At 38.2% G+C, this 20797-nt stretch overlaps 2 protein-coding genes across 3 annotated transcripts in view; both read left to right on the top strand.

The window, feature by feature from the left end:
• On the top strand, window positions 1-6516 carry LOC121949806 (glycerol-3-phosphate dehydrogenase [NAD(+)], cytoplasmic-like). The gene is made up of 8 exons (XM_042495584.1): window positions 1-95; window positions 2050-2227; window positions 2319-2459; window positions 2591-2729; window positions 3490-3602; window positions 4203-4439; window positions 4555-4661; window positions 5924-6516. The coding sequence occupies exons 1-8, from the start codon at window positions 55-57 to the stop codon at window positions 6018-6020; spliced, it is 1053 nt and encodes a 350-aa protein (XP_042351518.1). The 5' UTR covers window positions 1-54; the 3' UTR covers window positions 6021-6516.
• Window positions 6517-8915: 2399 nt separating this feature from the next.
• Window positions 8916-20797, top strand: part of cers5 (ceramide synthase 5) — a 30346-nt gene continuing 18464 nt past the window's right edge. For both annotated transcript variants that reach the window (XM_042508598.1, XM_042508607.1), the window contains exon 1: window positions 8916-9217. In XM_042508598.1, the coding sequence (XP_042364532.1) occupies window positions 9045-9217 (173 nt within the window). In that variant the 5' untranslated portion in view covers window positions 8916-9044. The remainder of the gene's footprint in view (window positions 9218-20797) is intronic.

The following is a 20797-nucleotide window of genomic DNA, read 5'->3' as shown; positions in this document are numbered from 1 at the left end:
GCGGCGGTGTGTCTTCGCACCGGCAGCAGCTCCGTCTGGAAGGTCAAACACATCATGGCAGCGAAGAAAGTCTGTGTGGTCGGCTCTGGTAACTGGTGAGTGAAGGGTTTTGAGGCGTCTCTATTCACTTCAGTGCACTTTAGATGTCTTTTAACAAAGAAATCTGTCAGTAAGTTTACAGTCAGCATATCGGTATTGGAGTTGACACACAGCGGGCCAGAGGGCTTTTGTCTGTGTGAGTGAATGTTGTCTAAAAGTTGGCAAACTTAGCAGAAAGAGGGCAACTTCAGTCTTTGTTAACAGCGGATAAATAATTCATAAAGTTAATAAACTGGCCTGCTGTTGTGCAAAGACTGCAGAGTGGAGATCCTGCTGAGACTGACTGTCTGATGACCTTTGATGCTTCAACACTCCAAAATCTTTATTAAAGAAGCAACTCCTGACTTTTTATTATTCTGCCATATTTGTGCTGAATCAGCCAACATGTGGTGTTGATATCCTTCAGCCTGCATGACATTTAGATCAGCCAGTGGAGGAAGAAGCATGCAGATAATAAAGATACTCAGGGAAGCAATACTACATACTAAAGTGAAAGGCCTGCATTCAGAATTATACCCATGAAAAACTAAAGAGTTGTTGTTATAATGGTGGAATTTAACTAAGTACATTTACTCAAGTAATGTATTTAAGTCAGAGGTGTGGACTTGAGTCATGAGACTTGGACTTGAGTCTTACTCAAGCCAGAAATTTGATGACTTAAGACTTGACTTGACAAAATAAAATGGAAAAAATCATGCAACGTGACTTGGACTTTAACACCAGTGACTCCCGACTTCACTCGGACTTGAGCTTTTTGATTAGATATACTTGACAGGCTACTTTCCCCTTAGCCCAAATATTAAAAAAGATCTCAAAGGAAAAAAAGTTTGCCAAGAATCAATTCCTCTCCGGTAATTTCTACCTATAATTGATTGTAAAAAATTAAAATTACAGATGGGACGCAACATCTTTCAAATTTTTTTTTACCTCAGCTGTGCTAACAGCTAAGTAAGTTTTAAAGAAATAATTTAACAAATGAATACAAGTTTTAGAAAGCATTCCCGATTTCCATAAATTTTACTTGAAACTTCTTTGTGACTTGCAAAACAATGACTTGGTCCCACCTCTAACTTATTTTGATGTACTTTATTTGTGTATTTACATTTTATGCTACTTCTGCTTCACAATATTGTAGAAGCCAATATTTTTAAACTCACTACATTTATTTTAAAAACAACGTGAAGTATTAGAAGTAAAACTACTCTTTATACAGTGAAGTGGCTCTTGTCAGTTTAAAATGTATTATATTATCATATCAATAATCATTATTGATGCATTATAATGGCAGTAGGATTTTAAAACTGTAGCTGTTTAAGAGAGGAATCGTCTAAATTACTTCATACATTTGGGCATTTCATCATGCTTTGTGATGATAACAACTTCATCTGCAGCGTTTAGTGGAGTAGAGGTAAACTGTACTCTACTTGATTAAGATCAGTTGTAAAAGGAGAAACAAATTGATACGTGTGAATAAATGTCAATTTAATGACAATTAATATTGATGTTTGAATTTTAAACAGGGATTTGTCACAGCACTTAGTCCATGTCATTTTGATATTCTATAGCATGTGTTTATATGAGACTCCTCATGGCAGCAATAAAGTTCCTGTGGTATATATTTTTCACCTGGAGTGACACTTTTGTCTGGAAACGCATCTGAAAAACTATTCAAGTCATGTGACACCTTCACTACAAAGATCAAGTGTAATTTTCGTTTTTTTTGTTCACCTGAAGAAATACAGAGTAAGAAACCTAATGTTTTTTTTTGTTTATTTAATGTGGATAGAGCATGTTAATGAACATCATCATAAAAATAGAAGATATAAACATGTAAGAGTTAACAAGAAAGCTAATTGAAATCAGGACATTTAACCGGTTTTTGACAACAATGAGTTTTGCCAGCTGATGTCTCTGCAGCAGGATGCTCATTGTGTGTCTCCGTGTCCACAGGGGCTCTGCCATTGCCAAGATTGTGGGTGCCAATGCAGCCAAGTATGACCGCTTTGACACCACAGTTAACATGTGGGTGTTTGAAGAGACGGTGAACGGCCGCAAACTCACAGACATCATCAACACAGACCATGAAAATGTGAAATATCTGCCCGGCCACAAGCTGCCCCCCAACGTGGTGAGCATGAAAACACTCTGCGATGGCTTTAATGACAGTTTGGAGTTGCTGTATGACTCAAGTTTCACCATGTTTCCTGTCTCCTCATCAGGTGGCTGTTCCAGACTTGGCTGAGTCTGTGAAAGGAGCCGACATCCTGATCTTCGTGGTCCCCCACCAGTTCATCATTAGAGTGTGTGACACCATTAAAGACCACATCAAGAAGGACGCTGTAGGGATGTCTCTCATCAAGGTAATATTTTTTTCATCAAAATATTTTATAGCCCCAAGGTGTACAGGAATTTCACATTGCAATAAAGAACGAGAAGTAATGATCCATAGAGATTTTCATGTGTTGATTTTGGAGTTCTCTGCGTCCTCCAGGGTGTCGATGCGGGTCCAGAGGGTCTGAAGCTGATCTCACAGGTCATTCGAGCAAAGCTGGGCATTACCACGACAGTGCTCATGGGAGCAAACATCGCTAATGAGGTCGCTGAGGAGAAGTTCTGTGAAACAACAATCGGTATGGGGGAAAGATGGACATTTCATGTCTACAATTAAAGACACAGATTGACATTTGTCTTTTAGAAATAATTATATGGAAGTAAAGCACAGTCATGCTTTGAATCTGAAGGCAATGAATGGATAAAATAAAAACAAATAATCTAATTGTTTACTAGATGTAAACAGCAAATAAGAGTAACACAGTTAAGGAGGGCATGACCAGGGTATGACAGAGGTAGAACAAAGTTAGTGTTTTGCAAGTTACAAGTAAGTCTTTGCACTGAAGTCCCAAGTCAAGACAGGCAAATCCAGAGACCTACACTTTATGCGTCATTATGTGTCAAGTCATTATGCGCTCTTTGCCAAATGTAATGCCATTTTAACAACGCTACTACTCGAGTCATGTGACTTGAGTCCAAGTCATGTGATCTAAGTCCACACCTCTGCTGTCAAAAACTAGATTTTGACTTCTCATGTCATATTGACCAGACACAAAAATCTTGTTTATTATCCATTCATGTATTCAAAGTGAATGAGCGTGGAGTACTCTGTTCCTATGTTTAAAACACATTATGATGTAAAGCCCCATAAACTTCTGTGCTCACATACTGCTGAGTCATTTTGGTGTATTTGTAATGGAATCCTTAGTATTTAACACAGAACTTTATTTTGAAAGGCTTTGACAGAATGATTATTATATATATATATACACAGTATACATTTCATTAGTGCAGCACTGAGTAAACCAGGGATGATGTAGTTGATATTTTTGGACACAGGGTGCAAAGACAAAGCTCATGGGCCTATGCTGAAGGAGCTGATGCAGACCACCAACTTTCGTGTGACTGTGGTGGAGGAATCTGATGTTGTGGAGATCTGCGGGGCGCTCAAGGTTGGCATTTCTTCTCTTTCAAAACATGTTTTACTCCTTTCTCTCCCAACAACCATTTAGCAGAAATCTCAATGTCATGTCTGTGCTGAAGCTCTTCAGAGTATGTCATTGAAGATTGCATATAAAGTTCTAATGGTGAAGGATACTGAATGGTCAAAAAAAGTCTACTTACTACAAAGTTTTTGTAGTTTAATATTTGTAGATACTGTGCAGATACTCTTCAAAGTCACCATTTGTAGTTATTTAGACATCTTTTTGAAAGGTTAGCAGCATGGTCAGCTGAAAACTTTTTCAATGAAAACTTTAAAATGAAATGTTTAAGAGACAAGTCTGCTTCAAGATGCACAATTGTTCCAGAAAAACTAGAAATTGGTGTAAGTTTAAGATATTTTTTTGCCTTTTTGTGGAAACAGTATTTGACAGGATGTGTCTGCATCAAAAGGAGAGACCAAATTTGCTGTTTAGTTGTTAAAAAAAATCATAAAAAGATCTATTCAGAGGTGTTGCGTTTTCACCCAAATAGTGAGAATCCTCAGTACTAACCCTAACATAAAAAAGTAACTCAATAACAGCAGCATCTTCTCTTTTCTGTCGCTGCAGAACATCGTAGCAGTGGGAGCAGGTTTCTGTGATGGCCTGGGATTCGGCGACAACACCAAGGCAGCTGTGATTCGTCTCGGCCTGATGGAGATGATCGCCTTCGCCAAGGTCTTCTGCTCAGACGGCCCTGTCTCCCCCTCCACCTTCCTGGAGAGCTGCGGCATCGCTGACCTCATCACTACCTGCTACGGTGGACGCAACCGCAAGATTGGGGAGGCTTTCGCCAAAACGGGCAAAGTATGAGGAACAGATTTTGTCTCTCCTCTCTCTCTGATAATCTCACTTTCTTCTTATGAGAATCATTATAATGTAACATCACACACTAAAACAACACCACATGTCTCTGTTACAGACCATTGAGCAGTTAGAGAATGAGCTGCTGAACGGTCAGAAGCTTCAGGGTCCAGCGACTGCATCTGAGGTCCACGTCATCTTGAAACAGAAGAACATGGCGGAAAAGTAAGTTTGAGTCACATTTTATAAAGTGGATCTTAATCCCAAGGCATCTTCTTTGAACATTTATCATTCCTACAGTTACTTATACATGTCCGTTTTACTGAGTGCATTTACATAAGGATTGATTTTTAGAAAAGAAATTTGATTGAGTTATAAAAATGAACATGGTATTTGGAAATACACTAACATGCTTTCTTGCCGGAAGTCAAATGAGAACATCAGTGCCACGTTTGTACAGTAAATATGAAGCTACAGGTAACAGCCAGCTAGCGTAGTTTAGCACAAAGACTGATCAAAGGACAAAACATCTGGTTCAGAGGTAACAAAATCTACCTACCAGCACCTCTAAAACTCACCAAGTAACATGTTAAATACATATCTTGCTTATTCCATACCAAAGCATTAAGTGTAAAAGAGTTCTCATTCAAATACCAACACTTTGTCACACCCCTTTGCGTGTGATACCAATGCCGAAGGCGAACTTTGGCTTCTCTATGAGACACACCAGGCTTTCAATGTAAACACACTACCAGTGTAACCCATCTGTGGCCATATTTGATGCTCGGAGCAACTGATGTTGTATAACGACAAAGAAAGTACTGTTGGTTGGGTAGGAGGGTTGATCCATGGTTCAAACTGATTTTCAGCCAGAAAACTGCGGTTGGTGTTTAGTGTCAAGTCGAAAGTCAATGCTGTTTAAACATAATGTTACATATCTTATTTCTATCCATGGTGTGATAATCACTCACATGGAGTAAAACATGATGTTCTTTCTGTAACTAACCAAGTAGTTTTGTTGCCTAAAGCTAACCATGCCTGACAACTTTAACCACGTGTTTTATTGTGCTACTATGAGTTTTGCCCGTGAGCTGTGTGTCACATACAGACAGTAAAGGGTGCATCTCATAGAGCTGCAAAAGAGCGCCTTAAGCATCTGTATCACAAGCAAGTGGTGTGAAAAAAGCATATGTATTTGATGACCTGGGATGAGAACACGTTGTAGCCCCAGACAAACTTTTTTTGCGCAGATGATACAAACAAGATGTACCATGTTAATTAATGAGTCGCTGCTAGTTGAATTTTTTTTTACCTTCAGACAGAGCCAGGCTAGCTGTTTCAAGTCTTCTAGCTTCATATTTTAGTGAGTGGATGTGAGAGTGGTACCAATCTTGTCACCTAACCCCCAAGGAGGCAAGTAAGCCTACATCCCCAAATGTGGAACTTTTCCTTTAATCATTTCTTAAATTGTTCCTCCGCCTTTGTAGGTTTCCTCTTTTCACTGCTGTTCACCAGATCTGCTTCAACGGACACCCAGTCACAGAGTTCATCAGCTGCTTGCAGAACCACCCAGAACACATGTGAGCGACTGATGAACGGGAAGAAGCTGGGAAAGGACTTTTACACCAGAATAACTGTATAACTGAGGTGATTTTAGCGAGAAAAGGATAGGTAAAGACTTTGCTTATCCCTGACTACTGTCATGTTTGAATCTCAAAAAGAAAAGAAAAAAAGTGGAGCAGAGTTGCCTTGTTCACCTGAGCTGCTGTGTTTAACCTGCTTCGGTAACATTACTGACAGGAGTGTAACTTCTGCTGCCACCTCCGTTTTATCTGATTAGAAACATACACACATAAATCCACCAAGTCTTAAAAGTCTAAGAATTTACTTACACAATACTCAAACCCCTGAATGTTATGAAATGTTACATAATTTCTGCCTCAATGTGCCTTTTCACCGACAGTGCTTTGTTTTCAAGGGTAAACAAAGCGCTGAACACACAACAGTCGACACTCCCACTGTGTTGTTTTTCTTCTGGACTTTCTTTAATGATTTATTTTGGAATAAATTATTGACTTTGTGCCCGTTTTCATGTGTAATGTTTTCTTTTTTAACTTGCTGGTATCTGCCTGCAGGATTGACTCTCACACACTCTGCAGCAGCCTCGCTGTAACCTGACCTGAGCTCCATCGGGCTGCCACTCTAAACTCTTCACCTTTACCATTTTCTAGAGCGTCTACTTCAACCTTTCTTTAAAGGACACATCCTGACTCAACCCCTCAGAAGTGATGGCTGTGTTGTGTTGATGGCACTGTAAATAATTCAGTCAAGCAATATTTCCTTGTGTTTTTCAGCCCACTTAATTAACAATTTTATTTTGTTTTCTGTTCTGAAGATGTCATTGCCTTTTGGATTCTGTTAAAATGCAAGACGCCAATGTGTGGCCATTAACAGCCATCTGCCCCGCACCATATGCCAGTGTATCCCATCAGTCCCTGAGTCACTGTGGATAAGAGTTTCAGCTAAAAGCAGCAGGAAAGACAGTGGGTAGCCTGTTTCCTCTGTCCTTGAGGTGGTATTACATCCCCAGCTATGCCAGTATTGTAACTGATAAAACACTCGAGCAGAACTCCTCTCCACGTATGCTCTTTGATCCCTCAAATGTGTTAATTTCTACATTTTTTAGCAGCTCTGTTGCTCAGCGATGCCATCTTTTGCCACTTTAAAATTCCCCTGCTGAAACCCCTTGCATAGTTATTGAGTCAACTGGCCTGTGAGATTTCTAATAATAACGCACTCCAAAGGGGCAAAAGCCCATCTATAATTAGACAGAACTGCAGCTGCCCCATCCCTGCTTAACAACACTGATTTTTTTGAAATACTATACCATTGTGGTGCAATCAAATTCATAAGGTGGCTGTCATTTTTCAACGACATTTTGTACATTTCGCATTTAAAATGCGCAATTATAATATTCATAGTGACATTCAATGGGGTGCAGTGTATGTCTGAGCTCTGACAGAAATAAACAACCTTATACTTGCATAGGTCAAGATGTTACATAATATCCCCAAACAATTTGTAGTTGTAATACATCTATTGAACACTTGGGTGTGCCATCACATCAATCACAAACCCGTCACTCCCATCAGCGTTATCTGCCTCTGATACGGCACCTGTAGAGATAACCTATCAGTCTGAGCCAAAGCTGGGAAATCTCCCATGAGGCAATAAGGTAACATAAATCAAATATTACAGTATATGACAACAGTATGGCTCCAACAGAGAAACAGCAGGGATGGATGCCATACATGCATGGCACCCATCCCTTCAGTGAAGGAGGAGGAGGAGGGACTCGCCTTACTTCCTCAATTCCAGTCCTCATCTCAGGGCGGCAGCAACCTTTGTCAAGTTAGAGGGTGACAGTCATTACACACAGGAAGCTGCGCGGCGTAACCTTCACAGTTAAAAGTAAAACGAATGAAAGTCAAAAGACACGTCTGGAGTCTTTGGTACCTGACGTGCAGCAGTGGCGCCCCCAGATTTTTTTCATAAGGGTGGCCAGATGTGAGACGATGAAAATGTTGGCGTTATACACAACAAGCAGTGGCAGTGAATCACACGCTGAAAGAAAAACACATATACATGTGTGTGTGTGTGTGTGTATATATATATATATATATGTACACACATGATGTGCATAGACTAATACCAATACAGTCAACATGTTGAGTCCCACAGTAATCCAGTTTCTATGTGTTATGTATCTGTACATGCTGGGCAATTCATTGTACTTCAAATACACTGTTTTCCCCCCCTTTAACTTAAAAAGTCAAATATACAGCTTGATTTCATGGACTGAACAAAGCATGCATGACATTAAGTTGCAATTGCGATGCCGTATTGCTTTCAAAGAATAGAATAAAATATATTACATAAGATTATTTCATTTGGATTATTTTATGTGATTTTTCTTTTTCATGTGGCCTATATATTTCTCTAGATATATAATATTAGGGGTCAATGGCCCCTTTGCCCCCCAACTTGCACGTCTTTCTGGTCTGTTATAACTGCCTAAATTACATCAGATAATTATTTTTATTTTGTAGATAATAGTTGAGTAATGAGGTGTTGAAAGTAATATCATTGCATTTTGCCTAAATAAACAAACAAAAAATAAACAAATAAACCTGAGGCCAGGTTTTATGGACTCCTGTTTTAAGATATGGTGTTTTCTAAATCCATTTGCTCTTCTCTGCCACATAGAATAATTACCAAAGTTAGATTTTAAAAAGCCTCAACTGAACAAAAAAAGTTATTTTTATGTACCCTAATTATAAATTAAAGTGATTTTTACTTCGTAATGTTAGGCTACTTAAAACCTGTCAAAAAAAAAAAAGAAGAACCGTTGGGAATCTTATTCTGAAAGTGCGTACAGGAAGTCCCTGTTTTCCTTCGCGCCAGTGCGGTAAAGTTGAGTGGGACAAGTCATCGCGCAAGTGGCCCACGGTCGGTGGGGAGAGACTTTCATCAAGTTTAACACATCCTTTTCTTCCGGATAATAAACTAATATAACCCAACCGTCCGGGGACCGGGACACCGTGAAACATGGCTGCCCTCTCAGCCTGGTTCTGGAACGAGAGGTTCTGGCTCCCACACAACGTAACCTGGGCGGATCTGGCGGATCCAGCTCCCGGGGTGGAGTACCCCAAAGCTGGACACTTGTTGACTGCATTGCCGCTGGCGTTGGGGCTTTTCGCCGTCAGGTTACTCTTTGAAAGGTGAGTCCACTCGCCGCTCGTTGTGGGTGCTTTCCTGAAAGTGAGGTAGGAGGGTTTCCTAAAATGACTTTGATCGGAGGTTTTTCACAGCAGCGTAGTGATGTCAAACTCTAATCATTTCCTCGTTGTCAGAAGTTCTTCCCACGATACTTTAAATTCCTGTCCCCACTACGTCTAAAGTCAAGCTTGAATTTAAATTTGCCTTCCTCTCTTGGGAGCCATCTTCAAATGCGTGCTACAGCGTTCATTTTACCGTGGCAGCCCCTCCAAGACACTTGATGTTTTGGTGACACCAGACCAACTCTGGGTTGGTAATAATTGACTATTAACGTTAAGCAATCTGATTTTAAGTCTTGAGCTGCCCTTAACTGATGCATGCATGCAGGATAGGGAGTGCTGCCCTGCCAAAAACTGCCTCTTCTTGTCAGCAGGCATCCACCCAGTCCTGCAAGCTGAGGTTAAGCTGTGCTCAAAGGCAGAGAAGGCATCAGTGTCATATATGTGTGAGGAGAGATCCTGGACCCGTTTTGCTTTGGTAGTGGATTATGTCATTCATTTGCCTGTTGTTACATAGTTGAGATGATGTTGAGTTATCTTATTTCATCTTCGCTGACGCTCTTCCTCATACAAAGTTAAATCCAAGCTTCTTTCTTCAATACTCATAACACAGCTATTTTATTTTGTTTTATTATTTTTATTTATTTATTTTTGTCCCAAATGCTCAAAATACATCACAATTGCTCCCTTGTGATAACTAGTGCTGGGGGGAAAAAATGACACGTCATTGATTTGCTTTATTTTGTGTGGCAATATTATGTTGTATTGATTTAAAAAAAAAAAAATTAAATAGATTATTAAAACTGCAAATGACCTGTGACCCTCTTCCTCATATAAAGATAAGACAGTTTGAGGCATTTTTACAATAGTGATAGGAGAGGAAGAGTGCAATATACATTTTTTAGGTTTTTGTCCTGAATCCTCAAAATATATCAAAATTGCTAGGTGGGGGAAAAATCCTGTAAAATATACTACACACTTTATATACTCAGCATATAATATATATATTATATTTTACATTCATAACTTTTTTACATACCAGTGTGAAACTGAGGCATAATGCACATATTTAATATTTTCACTTGTGCACATTTTTGTTTTTGAAATTTTTTATATTTTTATTTATATCTTTAATTCATTTAATTTTCTTTTTTTGTGTAATTTTAATTTTAAATTTAAGTTATTTTTTCTACTTCTATCATGCTTTATTGCTTAAAATCAGAGTGGCTATACCAGTCATAATTTCTCTAGGGAGAGAAGGTCAATAAAGTTCTGATTTTTAAAGTTGATACATCATAGTAATGCAATTTTTTTTCTTTTTTTTGTGGCAACATAGTATCGATAGACAGACACCAAGCAAGAATTAAAAAAAAAATTTAAATGTAAATTATTAAAATTGCAAATACAAATGAAACTTTTGGTAGCCTATTCGAATAATAAAAACAATGCTCCTTTTTGCTGCAACAAAAATGACTGAAATGAGAAACTTTGTCTTGAAACTTTATTTTATTACATTAAAAAAATCATTTGGGGACATAATTTACGTATGAATAAAGCTAAGAAGTCACAATATATTACATGTTATTGCAATGCTCAGCATATTGCAAAAAGTTAAAAAATTGCAATAATACTTTGTAATAATATTGGCGTCTCTGGTGATCCCCACCTGACTCATAACAGATGCTTTTCAGGAGGTTTTGGTGTCTTGTTTAGCCTGCCTTAACAAACCTGTAAGGTCCAGCTAAAGACTTTGCTGACAAGTTTTTCATTTCATTTGCAGAAAGTAAAAGTCTTGCTGGAAGATCTGAACTTTAATGTGAATACACTGACACAGGCAACAGGAAAACCACAATTCACTCATGTGTTGACTGAAACCTTGATTGCTGTGCTGAATGGCCTGATACATCAGTTTCACTATTTGTTTAGCCACTGATGCCTCGAGGGACGATGTGCTCTTTCTGTGCTGCTTCAGTATAAGACAGTTGCACTAAATCCAATAACATGGACATTACAGCATGCATAAACTCAAAGTTCAGATAAAATCCTTTGGGATATTCTTATTGAATATAATTAGCTTTTTATTGGATGCTTTTCATATTCCACTGCTTAACAGTTGTTATAGTGTTTTGTTTGCACAGTGTTGAAGCCATTTGAGGTCAGGTGCAGAGCATCAGTATAGGAGGAACAATTGATATGCAACATTTGGTATGCTATAGGTGTTGGATAAGTCGGTAGAGATATGAGACAGGATAAAACAAAGAAAATTAAACCACTGAGGTTAGTGTCGAGCATTTTATATCCTCTGATGATTTTGTCATACTGCACATAGTTTTAATACTGCTGTTAGTTTAGCATCAGTGTAATGAAGTACCTTGATTTGTCAGGTATTTACAAGAGTAGTAGAAAAGAGACATTACATCTTGAAATTTTACTACTCATTAAAAAAAAGAAGTTGGACACTGAAATGTTAATAAATACAGAAAACAATGATTTGCAAATGTGTGGTCTAAAGTTCATATGAATAGCCGCATTGAAAAATGTGCCACGGGAAAAAATGGACTTGTTATTTGCAATATTGTTTTTCAAAAAGGATTTGCAAATCATTGCGTTCTGTTCTAGTTTACATATTAAACAGCACCCCGACCTTTTTTTAGAATCAGGGCTGTGTCTGTTAATGTTTTCTTAATTGATTCTCCAGAAAATGGGACGCTATGACATGGATACCGAGACTATTTTATTCATGTCACCATTCCATAATTTCACTGTTTTTGTCGTAGGACATGCTGGAAGTATAGATGTTTAAAATAACGGCCAGACTGACTGACTGTGACTATTCTGTGTAAGATTATAACGTTACAACACAGGACAAGCATCGTCATTGACATATTTTGCTAATGTCTCCATTGTTAGCCAAATGCATGACTGTATAAGTTCAGTTATTTGATCAAGGTTCACATAAAGAGCTCAGGAATCACAGTTTAATTCATGTGTCCATTTTTAAACAATATCTCTATTGGGGTTTTCAATTATAGCAGACACTACATACAAACAAAATAGTCCTGGCAGCAAACATAGCACACAAGAAAATAGGAACGCAAAACACAAACAAGCAAACAAACAAACAGACAAACAAACAAAGCAATAATAATAATGATGATGATAATAACTTCATAATAAAGAATATATGAAAATAGAAATTAAAGCAGAGGTGAAAAACCGATGCTATCTCAGCAGTTACAATGCATAGAAATCTTGAAAACCACAAAGGCTGAGACACTTATATATTATAAGTGTTTATTATAACAGTGTATTATATTCTCACCTCCTATTGCCCCAAACCCACTCCCGTCTTTGGTTCTATTGGTCCCCGTCGACACCCCGTTTCAAAAAGTCTATGTAGCTCCCCATATATTCTCAAAAACTGCCAACTTTCCCTTTGCAATGTATGTTAATTTTTCCGAGGCAGCACATGCTGATAAATCCCCAACATATTGCTTTAAACTCTTTTTTTTCACATCCTACCATCCAATAGCAATTGCTCTCTTAGCTTGTAAGAGACACAAGTCTATTAATGCTTGGTCACTTTTCCAGATTATAAAATCCCATGGATAAATACCCAAGGTGCATAGCTTTGGCCAACAAGGGATCCTCAATTTAATTACCTGGCTAACCATGTCAAGAACCTCCCTCCAAAAACTTTTAACCACATTACACGCCCATAAGGAGTGACAGAGCGTGCCTTCAGAATTCTTCATTTCTGTGACCTTTAATCAAAGTGTTTATTATAGTTGTCTGATAACAAAGACAAACATCCGTCAGGGACTACACTTCTACTGTTATACGTAACATGTAGGAACACAGGCAACAATGATGGCTTCTTAACACTGCAGATAGCACAGGTGTAACTGATAATAGTAGATAATCCTGTAAGTCTGAATTGGGAAGATTGCTTGTTGTCACATGGTTTCTAGTCTGAGCACCTGCAGCTCCAAAGCATCAATCTTTGTCTGTTTAATTTAGACTCGGTCAAGTGGCTGTAAGTCAGGAGCAATCAGATATTGGAGGTGTCTAAGGAGAGTTGCCGAGGTGTTTGATGAGATGCACACAGCGCTGAGTCACCTGTCTCAGATGTCAAAGCTCGACTGCGCGTCCCTCTCTAACACGAGGCCCTCCTCGAGGAGAGACTGATGTGCGCTGATGTTATCAAGTGTTAACTCTGTCACTGTCTGATGCTGGCTGCCTCGTTCATTCATTTATTTATCAGATAAAAACATCACACCGCAGCTTGAGTTCCTGCTTTCTGCAGAAGCTGAACACTGAACACTGCTGTTTGCTCGCACACAATGTGCTTAATATAACACACACTCTGTGCTTACCAACACAAACCTACAGAAAGAGGGTCAGGTTCACACAGTCACACACTTATGCGTTTGAGCCTTTTTTTTTTCTTCAGTTGCAATTTAACTGCTGTTGTTTCTTTCACGTCAGCTGACATTTTAACTGCTTTCATCTGACACTGTAACTGACTTTTCTCCTTGAAATGCTTCACTGCCAGAAAATACATGCACAACTGTTTTGACAGTCAATTAATTGTTTTAGTCATTTTTCAAGGAAAAACAAAACAAACCACTTTCATGGTTCCAGGTTCTCAGATGCGAGGATTTGATACTTTTGCCATATATTATAGTAAATTTTATTTGTACAATTTTTTTAAAACATGAAACTGCTTTATCCAGTGTTTGTATCAGTTTAAATCACTAGGTCCATTTGATTTGCAATCTACAATCCTTACTGCTTGATACCAATAAATCCTGCACATTAATCATAACTAATGAAAATTATAGTTAGTTGCAGCCTTACCTCCAACCCTGTCAGGTGTCAGGTCTTTGCATTTGAACAACAAAAGTAAAACCTCTTCTGCTTCTCAAACTTAAGCAACTTCCACTGTTCATACAAAATTACTTTCAAAGTGAAACTGACACTGAGGTCAAATTTAGACTTCTTCCAGCCCTTCCTTAACTGCTATTTAAACATCACTAGTGAACCAGAAAGTTAAACAATTTAGAGTTTGAACTATTTTAAATATTTCAGCAGTGAACACGTGCATTTTCTTTAAAAAAAAAAAAAAAAAAAAAAAAAAGCTGCTTTTTCTAGTTTAAGTTATGCTCTCCTGAAAGCCACAGAACCTGCTCGTTTATCTTACTAAATCTTCGTCTTACAGGTTTATCTTAGACAGCTGGAGTGAGTGATAACATGGCCAAACGATGAGATAAAATTTACTTCTAGCATTCTTAGTATCATATATTTATCACCTCATCATTGTCTTGCGTTTCACCAGCATCTATCTCCACACAGTTTTGTGTTTGTCCTTGAAAGACAGCATTTTCTCACGTAATCAGAAAGCTTGTCAGCAGGATTCCTCCTCTACCTGCAGGCAGTTCCTCTCTCTAACTAATGTGACGGCTGTCCTCGAGAGCCCAACCCAGACCGCCTCTTCGAGACTAGTTTCTTCTTGTTTGATTGTAATCGTGGCTTTGCTTTTGGCAGTGACTCTTTAGATGTGAGCAGTCAGGCTGTAACCTTGAGTTTTCTAAGCCGTGTCATGGGTTGAACGGCGTTAAGACTACAAACTGGGATGTGTATGAGATTGTGAGTAGCCAGACTTCCTGTGTAATCAGTTGTAGCCCGTTTTGACTGTTTCCCCGTAAAGGCAGGTATTCTCTTTGTCAAAAGGAAGTGAGCGTAGACATTAAACAAAGACGTGCTGCATTAAACATCCTCCTGTTTCAGCTGTTCTGTTTATTACCTTCATAATCTGGCATTGTCTCTTCTTAAAATCACATTTCTTACACGTAACTGTCAATTCTGCTTTAAAACTTCACAAGTCAAACAAAGGCCATAATTACACGCAGCACTGTGCCATGAATAGTCGTGCCTGTGCCTCAGCCGAGGCCTTGCGTCTGGGAAGTTTTCCCAGATTGCATGTAGCTTGCTGCTTTCCCTTCACAGCTGTCAGAGCCACTAGCGTCCGTGCACACAGACCACACTGAGCCTGTCTCTTGGTAACAGGCTTTTGTGTATGTTGGAGTGGTCAGGGTCTGAGAAAGAACAGGGATGTTTTGACATTTGACATGAATAGATTATCTTGCATCTCTCGCCTTTTCCCCTCCTATTGCTTCCTATCCACCGATTAGCGGCACTGCAGGCTCGGGCCTGCGCGAGCTATTTATTCTTAAAGTTTGAAAGGCCTGTGCTCACAAGAGAAGCCAGACTGATGCCAGTTTCTGTGCCACATCAGCTCGTCTTTTACCTTACCCGTGGGATTAGGTAACAGAGCTGCGTTATCTGAGGAAAAATATGCAATATTTGATAATGTTGAATATCGTGCGATAAATAAACATAAAGTGTACTCAGTTCTGCATTTCCGCTCCTTTCAGTATACCGCTCAAAATACAATAAATTGCTTGTTGAATAAAATAAATGAAAGGAAATTATTTCCAGCATTCATTAATTTACTAAATTAAACACTGAAAAACTGAGCACAAAAGGCACCAAATTTAAAAAAAGATCGATATTTAGTTTTTAGAGTGCAACTTTCCACTAACTCAATCCCTGAGTGCATTAGGAGTGGGCAATTCATCTATATATAGTGCCACATGGATAATGTTTCTCTGGAGGCTAATCCGGAAGTTAGTGTCACTCTGATTCTCTCGTCAAAAAGTCTTTGGGATTTTTTGACTGGATCCTGGATTGCTGTAGAAAATAAGCCCTGTGCAAACAGACATATATGACACAAGATGTGTTCAGCAAGATAATCTTCACCGGTGAACGACACTGTTGGGATTTTTGAAGCGAAAATGCAGTCTCCAGAAGTAAAAAGCTAACGTTAGACCACCAACTACACCACAGCTGCATGATTTAATGTTGCCACCAAAACGAGGCTGTAAAGCTGTGTGCGGCACAGCGGGATGACGCTCTGTAGTCTCATTCAGTCACTTGTTGGCCATCGCCTTTTTAATGACACACAAAAGCTTCCACTTTTGCAAGTGGGGTATTTCATTTCATAGAACAAAATGTAAATGTCTCTTAAGCTTGTTCTAAGACCTTATTTAAGGCATTTAACCAAAAAAAACACTCAAAAACCCGTTGACTTTGAGACGAGGGAACAGGGAGTGCTGAAATGCAAATTCGTTTTCGGGTTTTAGGACTCATGACTGGAGCACTCTGCTCTTATGATGTGAAACAATGTAGGAGAAAAAAACATATCAGATGAAGAACTCTGTTGTTATCACTGTCAGGGTATTGGTGGTGTTGCTGATATTGTAATTTTTCAAGACACCAAACCCTTGTGATATTGCAATATGAGACTAGATGTTTTACCAGATTTAGGATAAGTGTTGTCTTTTCCCGGTGTTAAAGACTGCATCACAGTAAAGGGATCTCATTTTCTGAAGTAAACAGACTGTTCTGGCTGCTCTAGTATTTACTTTTACCCACTTAGTCTTTATATCCACATTACTGATGATTATTTAAAAAAAAATCTTGCTGTGTAAAAGTGAAAGCACCAATAGTCAACCTTACATTATCTTCACAGTGTTGATATTGAGGTATTTTTTGTATAGTGATATAGTGATATTAAATATTATAAAATATTGTGTGATATCACAGTATTTTGCGTTGCGTTTATCGTGCAAGTTGACACTGCAATGACGATAAAGAAATGTGCAGGTAACAGCCTGATGGAGATTGTTTGATAGCTAATGTGAGTACTCATAGCTCGATCATTACGTCAGTTCACGGGCAGTTAGACTAAGAGGCTGCATCACATTCAAAGTACCAAACACTGATTTGAGTACTGCGTGTTGTATTTGCTCATGATGCATGTTTATGCTCAAGGTGCCATTAAACGGTGAAATGAGGTTTGGCATGTAAATTGCTCTTAGTAATATTTAACAACACCATGTCACATGAAGCTGACCCATCCAGTCTAACTTGTGTGTGAATGTTAGTCAGTGCCACAGAGTCATCCGTACGCTGCGGTTTTGGGCCAGTTTCCTTTAAGTGTCGAGAAATTCAGTCAATGTGTGGAGTGAAACTGCTCTTTAAAGGTCACTTAAAGAACTTCCAGAAAAAAAAAACTGGTTAAAGAGCCGGTTTTAAGTAAATCACATGTAGGTTTGAAACTACTCTTTTTCGTCTTTGTACCTTAAGTGCGCTTGCTAGTTTGGGTGGTATGAAAATAATTCAACTCAGCCTCTTTGCCCGACATTCCTGTCATTGCTCAAACTAAAGGTGACTTCAGGACAAGAGACGCTCTGAGGTAAAGCTTCTTATTGGAGGGAGACATTAATATAACAGGGAGGACAAGAAGTGTGAGTGGTTATATGTCAGACAAAAAGCGTTTTTTTTTTTGCTTTTTGAGTTTTCTTTATCCTTGCCATAATGAAACATGTGGCTCTGGATCTTTGTATGATGAAACCTCCATCGTCTGTGTGGTGCAGAGAATTCCTCTATGTTGCAACACGGGTTCAGCATTTCTTTAACACATACTTAACACAAAAGTGATCTTGCTAATGTCGTGATCGACTGATAAAAAAAATAAACACACGCTATGAGAGATTGTCAAAAATCAAATGGTGGCAAAATAGATGTAGAGATCACAAAAAAAGCCTGAAAATATTTTTAGAAGTTATCATACATATTGCTATTAGTAATGTTTACAATTAAAATAGGAAGTATAGACTATAATTGGGTCTTTGCTGAATTCCAGAGTTTAATAGATACTTCTTCATGACTGCATTGTTCTGATGGAGACACAGTTTGAGTACTTTTTGATTTAAATAAATGTAACAATTAGTTGACAAATTCCTTAGGGCCATGAGTAACTTCACTGTGACTGATTTGACTAGGAATTTCTTAAGCGGAGAAAAACCCATTGAGGAAACTGTTGTGTTTTTTGTGTTTCACATTCTTATTGCTTATTCTTTATTTTTGGGGAACTCTGTGAATATAAAGGCAGCACCTACGAGACATCCACAGCTTTACAGTATTGTGTTAAATACTGCTGCGTCATGTTTAACTGTCCCCTAAGTGACCCACACTCCTGACAATTTGTTTATGTAAATAAAAATAAAACAATAATCAAGGACACATTTGCAATTTAGGATTAAACATTAGAGTTTTCACTTTTGTTCTTTATGTTGACAATTTATATACTGTATTTTTTTTATTATGGATGTCCATTTCTGCCAATGTGATGAAAAGGTAATCCTGCAAGTCATTATAACTCGTAACTTAAAACTATTTTGAGAAAGTTTCTGATTATTGGTAGATATTATGTCATATTTTGAGATACTAACTTTATTATGACTTACAGGATCTCTTTTTTTCATCACAATGAAGGAAGTTGGCTTCCATTATTTAGTTAAACAAAGTCTGCCTGAAAAAAAGGTCATCAAAGACTCTTGGGACGAATGTTCAATAATTAATAGCGACAACTTGTTTACATATGCTGTAACTGCATTAAACTGTGGTGCTGTGCTGTACATTCACAGGTCATTTCTTTACAAGCAGGCCTAAATATCTACAGTTAATAGATACCAAAATGACCAGAGGATCAGTTGATCGCCCATTGTTATCCACGTTTATCCGTGTTTAAAACATGGTGGCAGTTGTGAAAATAATAGCAAGGTCTGGATTTCATTTATTTATTTACCTATTTATTTATTTATACAGCTTTATATCTGGCTCTAAATCAATAGCGAACTGGACCTTGAGCCATCTTGCAGAAACAAATTTGGAATTACCCTGTAAACCGAACAAGTGTCCAAATAGCTTTATATTGTTGTTTAGTGTTCCTTCAGCCTGAACCAGTGGGAGCTGTTCGGAAAGCCACTGTGGTTAATGTCTCAGCCCCACTGTGTCTGTGCTGTAAAGTCAGTTTCAGTCAAGCAGTTCCACATATTTGCCTCACAAATGACTTTTTTTTTTAAAAAAGAGTTCATGCTAGAGGCCTTTTCACATTCACAGATCTAGATTTCACAAGTAAAGACCACAGGAATGTTTTTCTTTAAGAGTTTTTGTGAACATTTTTGCAGCAGCCACACTGACAAGCTTGTTAATGATTGATTGAGCTGCTTTTATTCTGCTTGTCAATAAATGTATTTAAAGAGATAGTACAGATGTATTCTTGACACAAGATGGCATGACTCAATGGTAAAATATTAATGCATACTTATTTTGCTTTACTGGTAGTTGTGAGGTTTGTTCAGAGATGTTTAGCAAGTGGTCAGATGAAAGAAAGCTGCCGCACACAGGACCCTAAAACTGAAACATCTCTCGCCACAGTACAACATGCAATGAAAGTATTTTCTGCTAATTACTTCTTCTGTCATGCATGTGTTTTTAATGTTTTTAAAGGCCAGTGTATTACTTTGCACAGAGACTCTTTCTTTCTTTCTTTCTTTCTTTCTTTCTTTCTTTCTTTCTTTCTTTCTTTCTTTCTGAGTTATTTGTTTGTATCCCCATCAGCATAAGCATTGGCTATTTTTCCTGAGGGCCACACATACAGTACATTCATTCACACTAACAACACCACGGATAAAGACGACAAACAAAAAACAAAATAATGTTGTTGGTTTAACAGAGTACAGAAAAAAAAACCAAAAGTCATCCTTTAAATAAGAAATAAAATATAACTCAATGACAATTTCTAACAAATGATAACAGACCTGACTCCACCTTACTCACGGATTGCAGGTTAATTTTATTCTGTATTCTATCTGTGTTATAATTGAACTATACCTTCTATAAAAAGAAGGATTAATGCGTGCGATAGACATGCAAGAAGGTATTCCAACAAGTAAAAAAACACAAGTTGCCTAAAATAGCAAATATGCTATTCATTGTACACAATAAATGGCAGCTGTTACTCAATGCAGTGCTCTCCTAAAATATTTCAGATAAACGTTAATGGTATGCTGTACGAGTGTCTGTCCAAGCTGAAGGTGACAGTCAAGCTATAATGCAGAATAAAACTACAGGCAGAGGTCATACAAGGTCACAATGTTCCCATAATGAAAGCGACATCCCAGAATCACTGGGGATTTTAAGAAGCTCCTTATTGCATCCATTACTAGCTGTTAGCCAGCCATGCTAATGCAACACATTAACCACGCTCTGTGGCTGTGTTTTCCTGCTGGAAACACATAACACACACTGGAGCAGCCAGAGAAAGACAGACTGAGATAAGAGAGGGAAAAAGTGTTTGTAAATTCTGTTTAAAAATAACCAAACCCTGGCCTGAACCTAAGAGATCCTAGTAGCTGATGTAGAAGTGGTTGAAGCACCAGTGGTTCTTACAGTGCATCACAATACTTAAAGATGCCCTATGGAGTGTTTTTTGTATACAAACACAAGTTATTTTTACATTCAGCGTTTCTCACAAAAACACAACGTATCCCTGAGGACTCACAAACATGACGAATGCATTTCCTTCCTCATGAAACATCTGCAAAGCTGATC

Source organism: Plectropomus leopardus, chromosome 2 (assembly GCF_008729295.1).
Source record: "Plectropomus leopardus isolate mb chromosome 2, YSFRI_Pleo_2.0, whole genome shotgun sequence".
NCBI classification, from domain to species: domain Eukaryota; kingdom Metazoa; phylum Chordata; class Actinopteri; order Perciformes; family Serranidae; genus Plectropomus; species Plectropomus leopardus.
This window is presented reverse-complemented; position numbering and strand designations above follow the sequence as displayed.